The following is a 15,466-nucleotide window of genomic DNA, read 5'->3' as shown; positions in this document are numbered from 1 at the left end:
GAACAGAAAAACGGCTATCTTAAAGGATCGCAGCCCGAATGAATCACATTTATTCCCTCTAAACAACGGGTTTGGGGCTAACTACACATGTACTTACAGAGATATCTCACCTACGGGACCTGAATGGTGGTTTGCGAATTTCCTCAACCGCAACAATATTATAAACCTGCATTTTGTTAGTACATCCCTCCCTAAACAAAGTGGTCAACGTATCGACACACCCAAGCTTCGGGACAAGCTTTGATCCTGACAATTCCTTTGTGCTCCACTTGTTCTCCAATATGGCCGCGGGGTTACGTGCGCGCACAAATCGCTGACATCACTCAACAACATTCATGGCAAGGCAGTGCCGAGTGACGACTGGATTGCTTGGAGGCAACTTCAAAATGTGGATGCCATTGATTAAGTATGTCTTGAGTTCTGATGGCATTTCCTCCATGAAGGATTCCACTCCACCACTCCACTCTATTCTCTCCTCTTCTCCTCTCTCCTGGGGTACTCATCCATTAGAAACCTTGGAAGGAGGGGGGTGCAGAGTAATTTAAGCACCGCTCAACACTCGGTGGTGCTTTGGTAAGATGAGATGAGAAGAAGCAGGATCACCACGAGCAGGTTTCAGAGCACCAATCCCGAGGTCAGGTAAAGTCAGGTCAGGTATGGGAGCATGCGCCAGAGCAGTGTGTCGCTGCGTCCACTTTTCGCCGGTACTCCAGGGTCCTCCGTCTGGCCATCTCCCAGGCAGATGCCTCGCCCGTCCCCATCTCCTTGAGATGCCGATCAACCTGCTGCAACCACGAGGCACGTGGTCGGCCCACTGGCCTCCTTCACTCACGAGACTCCCTCGCTGAGAGAATCTGGTGAGCAGGATCAGCGTCAGGAAAACGAGCCACATGTCCATACAGCCGCAGCTGACGCTCACGGACCATGCAGGTAACAAATCTCATCCGAGTCTCTCTCAGCAACCGCTCGTTGGACACAAAATCCGACCAGCGATAGCCAAGGATTCTCCGAAGAGACCTGGTACCAAAGGAATTAAATCTCCATCTCAGTTCCTTGGTCAGAGTCCAAGTCTCGCATCCATTGAGCAAGACTGGAAGTACCAAGGACCTGAAGACTCGGACTTTCGTCTTCCCGCACAGGTACCGGCAGCGCCACACCCCATGATCCAGTGAATCCATGACTCCCCAGGCCTCACCCAGACGTCTATTGACCTCTGACTCACAGCCAGCAGAGACATGAATATCACTGCCAAGGTAAGTGAATCTCTCCACGACCTCAACATCCTCACCACAAACAGGCACAGACAGGACAGCAGCATCCAAGATGTCAATGAAAGCCTGGACCTTAGTTTTGACCCAGGAAACCCGTAATCCCAGCAGCTCCGACTCCTCATTCAGCACCTCGAGGGCCCCCAAAAGGATATCTAAAGTCTCCGCAAAGATGACTGCATCATCTGCAAAATCAAGGTCCGAGATCTTGACATTCCCAAACGATGCACCGCAGCTTGATCTTTCCGACATCCTCCCCAGAATATAGTCCATACAATTATTGAAAAGTGTGGGGTCCAGTACACACCCCCGACGAACTCCAGTAACAACTGGAAATAAGTCAGAGATGGTACCACCACATCTCACAGCACTCTCAGTACCAGAGTGTCCATATCCAAACACCCTACTCACCAAAAAAACCTGCTAGGGGAGACGGTTCAGTCGCCGACAACCCGACCATGGAACAGGTTAGTACAGGTTTACATGATACCTGTAGCAGGTCACAGATCTAATCTGGCTTGACCTGACATTAAATCCCGAGGACGAGCATGAAAAGTCATATTTTGAAGTGGTTTTTTTTCTGCGCTATTTGTCGGCCCACGCAGTGTTGTTTGGAGCAGCTCCAATCACGATTTTTTTTCGTTTCGTCACTTCCCACATTTTTTTTTTTATTCCTTCAAAAATTATTACGAGGCGTATTATTCACATTTGTAATTATTATTGAGCATATATACACAGATTGTTGATCAGAGCAGGTTTAATTTTTATAATAATTTTAATTTGTTTATTTTCTTCTTCCGAGAAACAATAATCTGGTGTTCGGTGTTGTTATAAATGGTGGAAGTTTGCTTGCGGTCTTTGCGCAACTTTAACAAGCAATTGATGTGCATGATGGTTACCAGTCGAGGTTGATGCAAGAAATTATATTTTGATTGTGAGCGTACATGGTCGGCTCGGCTTGCTTGGCTGGTGAAGTCGGATTCCTTTGCTCCTGAGTTGGTGAGACCGGTGATTCATCCCCATATTTTGACAACCCCCTCCCTCCCTCAGAGACCTTCTTTGGACCTCGAATTTTTTTAATGTCGTGAACAAACTTTGGTACATCATGGCCATGGGCGATGAAGGTTGTGGTCAAGTTTCATCAAAATTGTGTGTGTAGTTTCGGAGAAGAAAGCCAATACATATTGTGGGGGGCAACCCCCCCCTACACCCCCTTAGACCCCGATTTTTCTAATGTCATGAAGGAGCTTTGTAACAACACGGATGATGAAGGTGGTGGTGAAGTGTCATCAAAATTGTGTGTGTAGTTTCTGAGGAAAAAAGGAAATTCCTCTTTTGGGGGGCAACCCCCTCCCCCACCGACACCCTTAGACCCCGATTTTTTTTTTTTTTTTTTTTTTTTTTTGTCATGGTGTGAACAATCTTTGGTACATCACGGATGATGAAGGTCTTGATGAAGTTTCATTTGAATTGCGTGTGTAGTTTCTGAGAAGAAAGGAAATTCCTCTTTTGTGGGGCAATCGCCCCCCCCCGACACCCTTGGACCCCGATTTTTGTTGTTTTGTTTTTTTTGTCTTGGTGTGAACAATCTTTGGTACATCATGGATGATTAAGGTCTTGGTGAAGTTTCATTTGAATTGGGTGTGTAGTTTCTGAGAAGAAAGGAAATTCCTCTTTTGGGGTGCAATCCCCCCGACCCCCAACACCCTTAGACCCTGATTTATGTATTTTTTTGTCATGGTGTGAACAATCTTTGGTACATCACGGATGATGCAGGTTGTGGCGAAGTTTCATCGGTATTGCACATGTAGTTTCTGAGAAGAAAGCAAATACCTATTTTGGAAGGCAACCCCCGGAGACCCCCATAGGGCACGATTTTACATATATATTTATATTATATATATATATATATATGTATATGTATATGTATATGTATATGTATATGTATATATGTATATGTATATATATATATATATGTATATATATATATGTATATATATATGTATATATATATATATATATATATATGTGTTTTTTTTTTTCATGCCATGAACAAATTTTGGGACATACTCTGTGAGGAATGTTATGATAAAGTTTCATCGAAATCCTTTGTGGTTTCAGAGAAGAAGTTGAAAGTATTTGTGGACAGACGACACGCCATCCCATAAGCTCCCTGGAGCTATGTTCCAGGTGAGATAAAAATCGCAGACAAAGTGGAGTGCATGGGGTGGGGGGGGGGGTTGCGCTCTAAAATATGTATTTGTTTTTTTTCTCCGAAACTAAAACTCACAATTTTGATAAAACTTCACCACAACCTTCATCACCCATAATGTATGAAAATTTGTTCACGCCATTTAAATAAATTGGGGTCGAAGGGGATTTACAGACCGGTGGGTGGTTGTCCCCCCAAAATCGGTATTTGTTATAACATAGGTTCACTGGTACATTTTTTCTGATTCTATCCCATGTTGATTTCCTCCTCAGTATCCTTATTGTACCAGGTGAGCACCCAGGCGTATTGCCACTATTTTTCCCTTCCTCTTCTTCTTTTTTTCTGTTTTTCTTATTCTTTTCCTTTTTTTTTATTTATTTTTTCTCCTTCTTTTACTTCGCAGAGATCTCCAAGGAGTATTATTGCACTGAGGGATTGCATGAATGCAAGCAGGACGGAAAAGGGATCTGTCCTCTTGTTGGACGACGTGCACCTTAGCTGGCACTGATTTGCACCAGCTTTAAACTTCTTGCTGGTAGATAAACAACTGCTTACACACAGTCATGACACAATGTCGCATGACCTGCTTTTTCTCTCGTCAACTGAATATGACTTGCTGCGTGATATTGACTTATCTGACTTGATTTGTGACTTTGCTAGTCTCAAGGCTTGAAAGGAGGTACCTATCCATGTTTAATCGGTCTGTCTGCCTACATGTGTCTATCATAATCAGATTGTGCACCATGACATGTAAGTGTCTGATTGTTGTTGCAAATTGTATGATACAAGCTGAGGTACCTGGCGTTGCCTGGGATGAATTTCACATTATTTCCGCAGATTAAATAAAATAAAGTTTAAGACATAAGGCTGAATTTGATTTAAAAAAAAAAAAAAATTTTCTGAGGAGATGTTGCTCTGGTCGTTTACGGTCAGCTTCAAGTCATGATTGTCTTTCTTGTGAGCTTTCCTGCTTCCGGGCTTCTTGTGTTTTTTTTTTTCTTTCTGGCAGCTCATGTAGATCTGCCCAAACTTGCCCGTTTCTTTGGTGGCATGGTAAAGTTGTTGATTTTTTTTTAAAATCATTAAACAAAAAAAAAAAACATTGCCACATTAACTTCCTGTTAAAACCATTACGCACATGACGGGACCTGATGCGGCAGAAAATGACGGGACCGATTTTCGGGGAAAATGCACCAAAATGTGGAATTTCACCAAATTGAACGCTTGTTCACGTTGCAGGTCCAGTCAAATGCAGTGTTGTTGCAGATCCCGTGTGCTACACACTCCTTTCTTGGTAGCTCTAGGGCGAATGGTTTGTGCTTGTTTCAAGGACAGACAAACGAACAAGCCAAAATATATATTGGATTAAGCAGTGCAGCAAATTTGCTCCAAAAATTTGCCATTCAATGGGTATTTGACAAGTATAGTTGGAAATTGTTTCTCTAATATAGTCCCATTCATTTTTTTTCGAGGGTTTTTTTACTTTCTTTGTTGGCAGAATTCGATACCAGGAACATATAAAGCAATGCTTCTCGTTTCGTTGCTTATCGTTCCATGAATCAAATGTAGCTTGAAAGTTGCAACTCTTATCATATTTTTTTGACAGGCTAATTGCACGCTTTGCCAATCTTCATTTACAACAACACAAGACCCGTCGCTTCGCTGATGGAAATGCCAATCTTTGCTGTGATAGCTAATCAATAGGGCAAGAAGAAAAAGGATTCCTGAGAGTGCGGGGATAACCAGCGTTGCTCATTGGCGTTTGCAGTTTTGCCACATGTGCCCTGTGTACCCATGAAGATTTTTTTTTTTTTTTTTTTTTTTAGATCACAAACCTTCCCGAGAGTTCCATGAATCCGCCGTAGTTCGATTTATTGAAATCCGTTAATCCGTTCTCAAGTTTTAACACGACAAACAAACACAGCCAGACAGACACTGCTCCTTTTACAATATAGATCTGGAATCCATTGGTGGTAATAAAATCCTGATAAAACACTCCTGAAATTATTATTTTATCCAATAATTTAATTTGTGGAGCTTGCAATGGTTGAAAGCAAACAGAAAATTGAATAGGGGTGCTGCAGAATAAGATAAGAGTTTTGGGTGCCATTTGTGAAAAAGGTTGAAAAACCACTGCTTCGTTTCATCATTGGTGGCAGAAAGGGCCACCACCACCCATGTGTGCCCTGGGGCCCCCACCACTATAAATCTGGCACTGCTGGTATTGTCAACCACAGTCTGATGAGCCCAACAGAGATGGATGGTGTCTGGGAGGAATGATCTCAAAGTGTTGGTCCTTGCTTGGGGGATGATGAAGCGTTTGTCGTTGCTCTGTAGGATGTGGGATTTTTGGGTTATAGGCACGAAGAAGCAATCTGACAGATGCATCACCAGGAAATTTACAGAAATAAAATCACGTCCTGCTCAAAACCGCCCCTATTCCTTCCCTCGACAATCGAAGCTCAGGGATGGCATTTATAACGAAACACCAGTCATGGTTATGTCACAAAGAAAGAATGTCGTCGATCTGGTTTCCAAGTTGTGCATTTGATTATCTTGGAATCGTTTTTTTTTAGGGCTAGGCTATGTTCATTCAAATGAAGTTCACCACTCTGTTGCAGTACTCTAGTAAAGCGTAGTCTCGTGTGCTTTGTTAATGTAGAGTTTCGACAATATATTTGTTTCATTGATATGGAATGGGTTCAAGTTACCTTTCCATCATATACAGGAAAATGCATTGTGAAAGCATGCTGCTGCAGTTGTAGGATGGTGTAAGCTTATACCCTGGGTTTAGGACAGTTGAAAGAAGAAATCAAATCGTAAAAAGTGTTGGGTTCCCTCCATATAATTATAATAATAATGAATCCTCAATATCATTCACGGACCGGTTTTTCTGTGTTTGTCAGGCTACTCCTCCTACAGTTCTGAGCCAATTACATCCAGACTTGCTACAGAGGATCAGCATGACTCCCATTAATATACAAGGGTGTGTTTATCTTTTCCGTTGGTCTTGGGTGTGTGGGGGAGGGGGGGGGGTGCAAATTTTTTTTTTAATGTAAATGTGTATCGTGTAGCGTTGCTTCCATGCGGGAGAGGGCATTACAAGTCTCCACCATTTATAGTACACTATTCCTGTCCCCATGTTTTCCAGTTCAGTAATGTGTTTTCAATTATAAGCAGTAGGTATGTTTTTGCTTCATGCGTGTAACCTGGGTTTTTGGCAGTTTTTTTGTGGAGAGATGTCAGTTGCTTATGCACTGCCCAAATAAATGGTATGTTGCATGCTTGGAAGAAGATCGCCCATTGGGTGGGTACTCTGCTGGTAACAACAATGTATACATTGTATATGTTCCTTATAAAGAACATATACAATATATATATATATATATATATATATATATATATATATATATATATATATATATATATATATACATATGTGTTCCTTATAAGGAGAACAGGAGGAGGAGAAGGCTATTAGGCCCATCAAAGCCTGCATTAGCATTGCCAACCTGTTGAGAATTGAGGGATCATTGATCCATATAAGTGAATGTAACTGTGTATATTTATGACCCCACATGTCAGGTCAGCTATGGGAGCATGCGCCGGAGCAGCATGTCTCTGCCTCCACTTTCCGCTGGTACTCCATGCGCCTCCGTCTGGTCATCCCCCAGGCAGATACCTGGTCCATCCCCATCTCCTTGAGATGCTGATCAATCTGCTGTAACCACGAGGCACATAGTCGGCCCATTGGCCTCCTCCACTCACGAGGCTCGTTGCTGAGAGAATCTGGTGAGCAAGATCAGCGTCAGGAAAACGAGCCACATGTCCATACAGCCGCAGCTGGCGCTCACATACGATGCAGGTAACAAATCTCATTTGAGTCTTTCTCAGCAACCGCTCATTGGACACAAAATCCGACCAGCGATAGCCAAGGATTCTCCGAAGAGACCTGGTACCAAAGGAATTAAGTCTCCATCTCAGATCTCTGGTCAGAGTCCAAGTCTCACATCTGTAGAGCAACACTGGAAGCACCAATGACATGAAGACTCAGACTTTCATCCTCCTGCTCAGTTAACGACAGTGCCACACCCCATGATACAGTGAATACAAGACTCCCCAGGCCTGACCCAGACAGTTATTGACTTCTGGCTCACAGCTAGCAGAGGCATGAATATCACCTCAACATCCTCACCATAAACGGGTACAGACAAGATCGGGTAAACGGGTACAGACGGGCCCTTCTCAAGACTGTGTGGTGCGAGATATTCTATGAATTCTCTACTTCCGTATGTAACTGGAACGGCACTCAATAGAGGGCATATCTTCGCCATGCTGAACAGCTTACCTTTTGCATCCCACTGATAAGCCAGATCTGGATCCGGACCTGCACCAAAATGTAATTGGCTTGTTCTTGTCATTTACCCAACTCATCCACAAAGTTTTTCGTCTGAATCCGTCCACAACTTTTTGAGATATTGTGCTATATATCATTTTTGCTCCCCATCTCTCAATGGTGAAGAATCACAAAAAATTATCTGATCCAGAATCCGGATCTTCACCAACATCGAATCGATCCATCCTTGTCACACACTCGTGTTTCGTTTGAATCTGTCCATAACTTTTTGAGATGTCCAGTTCACAGACAGACAAGCAGGGGGTGAAAACATAACCTCTCTCTCCACCTTCGGTGGTAGCAGTCATCATTGCTATTAGCCTTTTGTTAAATATTTGGGAAACTTGTTTTTTTTATTTTGAACCGCTATTGATGTAATTCTTCTTTTGGCTCATTTTTGATTGTTCATTTTTGTATGGAAGCAAATGCAAAAAAAACTTGGGCATGTATGATTTATAGTCTGAAAGAAGAAAAATTTATAGAAGTATGATTTGTAGTCTGCCACCTCCCCCATTGCCTCCTCAAGCTTTTAACCCCTTGTTCAGTCAAATTGAACTATAATTGAATGGCCTACCCTATGGGACAATGCATTCAACATAAAGTTTAATAATGCTTGTTTAAGCAATTTTACCACTCCTTTTGCATGCAGCACATTGCTACAGTTGGCATCATTTTCTGGTAGCCCAACTGTGCCGTTGATGCAGTGTCCTCTGCTGGTTAGGGCAGGAATTTGGAATCTGGCCATGATGCTGGCGACAGCTCACCTTCTCTTCATGAAAGAAACCGTGGGGTAGTTAACGTCCAGCAACTAATACCAGCAGACGGTGCACCCAGTTTAACGTCCATCGGAGGGTCGGCACGCACACTGATGAATCGCCCAGCCTGTGAAACACCGGGATGACAATTTCCAGTGAGCTCAGGTTCAGACTCTGGCGAGGCAGCTCAAAGTTGAGTGTGCTTGCATATAAGCTATCCTGCCAGCCCATTTTATTCATTGAAATGGGCTGGGGGTTGGAGCAACTCATCAAGTCGATGGTGTTTTGTGCTGGTACCTATCTATAAAGGATGGGGCACTAAGTCATCGGTGCGTCTGTCTTAACCCTATATCCAGGCTGGGAGTTGGGGTGGAGGGAGGTGCAATCACTAATTCCGAGCACAACAGCCGAACCCGAAAAAACCCAGCCCGAATAGCATTAATCAGCAAACTTGAAAATATTTTACAAAAGCCTCTCTTATCTCTGGTGGTTTGTCATTAGCACTTTGTTAGGGAGTTGTCTCCACAAATGTTATTGTATCCTAAATGTAAAATCGAGGTGTGTGTGTGTGTGTGTGTGTGTGTGTGTGTGTGTGTGTGTGTGTGTGTGTGTGTGTGTGTGTGTGTGTGTGTGTGTGTGTGTGTGTGTGTGTGTGTGTGTGTGTGTGTGTGTGTTGTCCAAATCCTGCTAGACATGTGGTTTGATGTTTTCCTCATTGTAAGCTTGAGATAAGGTCACAAAGATTATTATTGCTGTGGATCACCAATTCCGAGCACGCATACGGCGGTAAGCCTAGTCTCAACAACATCTGTAGTTATTTAAAAAAAATTTATCATGGGATCTTCCACATTCACAATGAAGTTTCCTCCCGTTTCCTTTTCTCACCTTTTCCTGTTGCTCAATTCCCTTGCGTCTTATATCCGCCTGTCTCTCCATTACTTTGGTGTCGGTATGTTTCCCGATGGAATAGCGAGGTGAAAGATAGCAAAAAGGCAAGATTTTTGTACAAAAGAAGTGAAGACGAGATCGCTGGTAACCCTGTTCAGAATTACTACATGAATCAAACCTACCTATCTCAAAAAATAGCAAATCTTTATTTTCTTATTTATTTCGCAACTGGCAGGGTGACCGGGCGTTTGCCCAGGTGGGGGTCGAGAGGGGGTACCGAAGTGGGAGAAACAGTCGCCGGCAGGGCTGAGAATGGGGTCGGAGAACCAAAGTTGGGGGGGGGGGACTGTGTAGGGGGCAGGAGAGCCAGAACACCAGTGAGTAAAGGGGTCTTGGGGTCTTCAAGAGTCTTTGGGGGTCCAAAGGTTCTTTGGGGTAGTCGGGGTTTTAAAGTGTCTTAATTCTGGTTGTGGAATTCAGTGGTCTTAAGGGGTCTTGTCTCTCAAGCATGTAAAAAAAAAAAAGTCTTATGGTTCTTGGGGGTCTTTGAAAGGCTGAGGTTGGGGATGAAAATACCCTTAGGACAATCCCTGGGTTGGACTTGGGCTGTGTGCCAAATGTGATGGTTGTCAGCCCAGCGGTCCTTGAAAAAAGAGACAGACATCCGATCAATGTTATTTATTTGATAGCAAGTTGAGGCGATGCCGGTTTGTGTTTATTTAAGGGTCTTGAGGGTCTTTGGGGTCTAAAGTGAATTTGGGGTATTTCGGGTCTTCAAAAGATTTGAGTATCTTGGGGATCTTTGGGATCTTGATGATATTTGGGGTTTTAAGGCGTCTGGTGGTTGGGGAATTCAATGGTCTTGAGGGTCTTCATCCGAGACATCTGATAAATAAATTCAGACAGACATCCGATAAATCTTATTTATTAGATAAAACATGAAGAGGTGAGTGAATAAACTGCGTCTGACTTTTAGTTTGTTTAAAAAAAAAAAGGTCATGGTCCCTTTTACCATATTTTGGAGCCTCACCTGTTGAGTTTTCTTGATGACTAATAGATTTGTATTGATGTATCGGCAACAAACCACCTGACCTTCCCCGACTTCTAAAATTTCATTCAAGTGCGAGTCGGATTTTTCTAGTTTAGTTTTACTTTCTCCATGACAGCTTATAGGGTTGAACGAGTTGCACTCATCGCATCATTATTGACGAGTCCATTAGGGTTGGCAGGATGGCCAAGGCTGGAGGTACGCACACTCTCCTCTTCGCTGTCGAGCCTGGGTTTGAATCCCGACCCAGCTATGAACTGTTATTCTTCAATATGTGTGCCATCCCTTGGATGGATGTTCAACGGGCATCCCATATGCCAGCATTTATTGGTAACGTTAAAGATCCTGCAGTGTCCTTCGCAATGAGTTGGTGAGCTATCGCTGGCACCCTGAACAAATTCTAAATTCCTGCCCTAACCAGCATAGGTCATTGCATCAGTGGCCTGGCTATGCCTTCAGCCAATGATGCTACCTCATTGCCTTGTGTTGAACACAAAAGAAGAAGATGATTAGTCTATTTAATTGCCCTGCCCCCTCCCATTTTCTCCGAATTAAAATTATTTTGTAAATTAATTAAGCATTATTATATACATCTTCTTCTTCTTCTTCTTCTTCTTCTTTTTCTTTTTCTTTTTCTTTTTCTTCTTCTTTTTCTTCTTCTTTTTCTTTTTCTTTTTCTTCTTCTTTTTCTTTTTCTTTTTCTTTTTCTTTTTCTTTTTCTTTTTCTTTTTCTTTTTCTTTTTCTTTTTCTTTTTCTTTTTCTTTTTCTTCTTCTTTTTCTTCTTCTTTTTCTTCTTCTTTTTCTTCTTCTTTTTCTTCTTCTTTTTCTTCTTTTTCTTCTTCTTTTTCTTCTTCTTTTTCTTCTTTTTCTTCTTCTTTTTCTTCTTCTTTTTCTTCTTCTTTTCTTCTTCTTTTCTTCTTCTTCTTCTTCTTTTTCTTCTTCTTTTTCTTCTTCTTTTTCTTCTTCTTTTTCTTCTTCTTTTTCTTCTTCTTTTTTTCTTCTTCTTTTTCTTTTTCTTCTTTTTCTTCTTTTTCTTCTTCTTCTTTTTCTTTTCTTCTTCTTCTTTTTCTTCTTCTTCTTTTTCTTCTTATTCTTTTTCTTCTTCTTCTTTTTCTTCTTCTTTTTCTTCTTCTTTTTCTTCTGTCTTTTTCTTCTTCTTTTCTTCTTCTTTTTCTTCTTCTTTTTCTTCTTCTTTTTCTTCTTCTTTTTCTTCTTCTTTTTCTTCTTCTTTTTCTTCTTCTTTTCTTCTTCTTTTTCTTCTTCTTTTTCTTCTTCTTTTTCTTCTTCTTTTTCTTCTTCTTTTTCTTCTTCTTTTCTTCTTCTTTTTCTTCTTCTTTTTCTTCTTCTTTTTCTTCTTCTTTTCTTCTTGTTTTTCTTCTTCTTTTTCTTCTTCTTTTTCTTCTTCTTTTTCTTCTTCTTTTTCTTCTTATTTTTCTTCTTCTTTTTCTTCTTCTTTTTCTTCTTCTTTTTCTTCTTATTTTTCTTCTTCTTTTTATTCTTCTTTTTATTCTTCTTTTTCTTCTTCTTTTTCTTCTTCTTTTTCTTCTTCTTTTTCTTCTTCTTTTTCTTCTTCTTCTTTTTCTTCTTCTTCTTTTCTTCTTCTTCTTTTTCTTCTTCTTTTTCTTCTTTTTCTTTCTTCTTTTTCTTCTTCCAGCTGCTCCTGTTAGGGGTCGCCACAGCAGATCAACCGTCTCCATTTCGCTCTATCCTCCACATCTTCCATTGACACTCCAACCGCCCGCATGTCCGCCCTCACCGCATCCATGAACCTCTTCTTTGGCCTACTCTAATAATATACTCTAATATACGCCGCCTCCAAACCATACAACATAGCTGGTCTCACTACCGTCTTAAAAACTTTCCCCTTCACTCTTGCAGCTACCCTTCTGTCACAAATCACTCCTGCAAGTCTGTTCCACTTGAGACAACACAGTACTTCATTTCAGCCGTGCCTAGCCACTCAGCTTTGGGGAAGTAAGGCAACTTCCCACAGCACTCTGGGTTCTGGGATGACAGCTTTATGACATCACTTTTGTGTCTTGGTACCTTGAGCAGTAACTTCCTCCAAATGAATGCCAAGTTATGGTGTTTGTCCGTGCTCTATCCTTTAAAATGCCAAGCAAGAAGCAGCACTTACCAATTTAGTCTTTGATATGACTTGCGCAGTGTTGGAATCGAACCACCAACTTCCCAGACTCAGTGCGGATGACCATTATTTCACAGAATCTGGTTAAATTATTTCGAGTTAAAATTTTATATCGTGCGTATAATTGTTCCCGGTGTGTGCCCCAGTTTAGAATCGGTACAAAGTATCCCTGCGTGTCATAAGAGGCAACGAAGGCCTAAGTCACATTTGCTTTACGGCGAGGATATGGCGGCCGTACGCCCTCTGAATTGACAGAAACGTGCGGTGGCCTCAGGGTGGCCCTACGCCGTTTGGCTATATTTTACAGGTCGTAAGGTCACCGTGGAATTGTAGCGCGGAGTTGTAACTTTTTTCATTTCTACGTTCGCCGTAGCAATTCGACAAGCCGAAAAAAAAAAAAAAAAAAATTAACCCATTCGTTACCCTCCGTCTGGCCGCACGTTTGCCTTAGGGCCCCCTGCGGGCACCTTGAGGCGACCTTGCGTCTGCCTTGAAAATTATATGGCCGCCGCAGGGCCCCCTTAAGGTCACCGTGCGACATCAAATCAAAGACCGTACGGCAACCCCACGTTATCGGTCTCCACAATTTATAAATGCGCCGTGCGGCTCCCCGAAAAATAAAAATATATGTGACTGCTACATTGTGTGACTGTGGAAATGCTGCGGCTGCCATATAATTGCTAATGGCCATAGATTTTGGAGACCCCACGGCCGCCGTGGCAAATGTGACTTCGGTCTAAATACGCCGTGCGGCTCCCCGAAAAATAAAAATATATGTGACTGCTACATTGTGTGACTGGAAATGCTGCGGCTGCCGTATAATTGCTCGTGGCCGTAGATTTTGGAGACCTCACGGCCGCCGTGGCAAATGTGACCTAGGCCTAAAGGGTTGGCATCAGGAAGGGCATCTGACCATAACAGCATTGCCTCAAAAAGGCAACCTTTATAGAAGATTGTCATGGGACCTGTAAGGCTAACCCCTCCTCTGGCAGGGAAAGATTGTGTGCGTGTGTGCGTGCGTGCGTGCGTTTGTGTGCATGCGCCAGTCCTGACTTGTATAATTTAAAACTAAAATACATTGTTGTCAACCAAAGGTACTCTGCATGGCTTGCATTTTGACGGGGCCGATCGACCCGGTGGTCGATTTTCAGGGGGGTCTTTTTATCGGCCCCGTAAAATTAAGCTGTGAAAAAAAAGAGCTAAGATTTCCTGTATGGCAAAACAAAACACCTTTGTTCAACACCATTGGTCTCCTTTTGGACGTGAGAAACGGACAATGACATGGTTGAAGCCATCTCCACAGATGATGAGAATCCTGTTGTGTTGGACTTATCTTCAGGTAGCTCAAGGGATGAATCTCTTTCACAATTATCTGATGAGTCTGATGATAGTGACTTTTGGGGGTTTCTGCCTGAAGATTTACATCAATACTAAAGTTGATTAGTATTTGGCAGAATGTACTGAACACATGTATCTGTTATGTTATTGGACTGGAGAGAGAGATACTTGCAGATAAATTAGTTTTTTTGAGACAGAAATGCATCAATAAACTCATTAAATTTGCGACTGTTCAGATTTTTTTTTTTTTTTGGTCATTCAGCTTTGCAGCGAATAAAGTTTTTTAAATTTGTTACGAGAATAAATCTTTTGATATTATTACTATGTTACTGGTGGATCCAGGTGTGGACATTCAACTACAACCTACATGACAAGGTAATGGCAGTGAAAAGTCAAGATTTATCCCCATGTATATGTTGAACGCAGTGGGCTAGTCCAGGGGTAGAAATGGGTTGGACTTGTGTACGCAATACTTGAATGGTCCCAGTTCAATGGCATACATGTAATGTATTGTACCGGCACATCAATCATGCAAATTGTCAGAACATTTTGAAATTACATAGTTAGGTTTAGGCTCAGTTTATTCAGATTCTTCGGCAGTTCAGTTTGTACAGACATTGGTCAATTTGGACCATCTGTTAAAACAATTTACAAAAACGAATTCACAAGATTTTGAAGCAATTTTAAAATCAGCCCCCTCACCCCACACGACGAGGCCTATTTATCAGCTCCGTCCGATTTTGAAAATGCAAGGCCTGCTCTGCTGGTGGTCAAGCCACTTGGATAGTTCTCATAATTATAAACATTTTGTTTTTGCAACTTATTGTCTTCAATTTTTTTTAAAATAAAATAAGCCTCACTGATGAAACTGTGTGTGTGTGCTTTTCAGCCTTCATGGTTTCTGCCCTCCCTCTCATCTCGTGCATCCAGAAGCTGGTCCTGTATGAAACCAAAGCTGTACGTTGTCTGCTAAAACTAAAACTTGTTTGGAATTTGAAGTTGAGAAAGATTACACATTCTTGGCTTCGATGGTACCTTTGTCAACACCATGCAAAGCAGATATTGGGGTCATGTGACAAGCTAAAACATCAATGAGCTGCCATACTGATCGAGTTGATTAATTTAATGGGACGGGTGAGGTGGAGGGAGTCTCTTACTCCCCCACTCCTCACTTCCTCACCCCTCACTCCCCCACCCACCCCTGAGATTATTTTAATTCTTTGGAAAATTTACAATAAATTCATCTTGCAACGACATTTGGACAGCTGCATGTATTTGCTTCTTTAAACCATGCCCAGGGCTGAGATGGGCTCTTAGCTGTCCAGCCTGGGTTCGAATCCTGACTCGGCTATAAACTGTCATCCTGGTGTTTCACATGCAGGCGAGGCATCAACGTGTGTGCCGTCCTTTGGAT

General features: G+C 42.1%; 1 protein-coding gene across 11 annotated transcripts in view; it reads left to right on the top strand.

The window, feature by feature from the left end:
- The first annotated feature begins 2,017 nt into the window (after nt 1-2,017).
- The window catches only part of FIG4 (FIG4 phosphoinositide 5-phosphatase), a 90,195-nt gene continuing 76,746 nt past the window's right edge, over nt 2,018-15,466 (top strand). For 4 of the 11 annotated variants that reach the window (XM_085873858.1, XM_085873856.1, XM_085873857.1 and 1 more), the window contains exons 1-4: nt 2,023-2,267; nt 3,390-3,458; nt 3,884-4,015; nt 14,942-15,009. In XM_085873858.1, the coding sequence (XP_085729984.1) occupies nt 14,947-15,009 (63 nt within the window). In that variant the 5' untranslated portion in view covers nt 2,023-2,267; nt 3,390-3,458; nt 3,884-4,015; nt 14,942-14,946. Of the gene's footprint in view, nt 2,268-3,389; nt 3,459-3,752; nt 3,770-3,883; nt 4,016-6,386; nt 6,467-14,941; nt 15,010-15,466 lie in introns of all 11 variants that reach the window. The other 7 variants (XM_085873864.1, XM_085873860.1, XM_085873865.1 and 4 more) reach the window with 7 other exon arrangements.

Source organism: Eptatretus burgeri, chromosome 3 (assembly GCF_056783735.1).
Source record: "Eptatretus burgeri isolate ZD-2024b chromosome 3, Ebu_testis_v1, whole genome shotgun sequence".
Lineage (NCBI taxonomy): Eukaryota > Metazoa > Chordata > Myxini > Myxiniformes > Myxinidae > Eptatretus > Eptatretus burgeri.
Note: the sequence above shows the minus strand (reverse complement) of the source record. Positions and strands in the feature narration are given on the sequence as shown.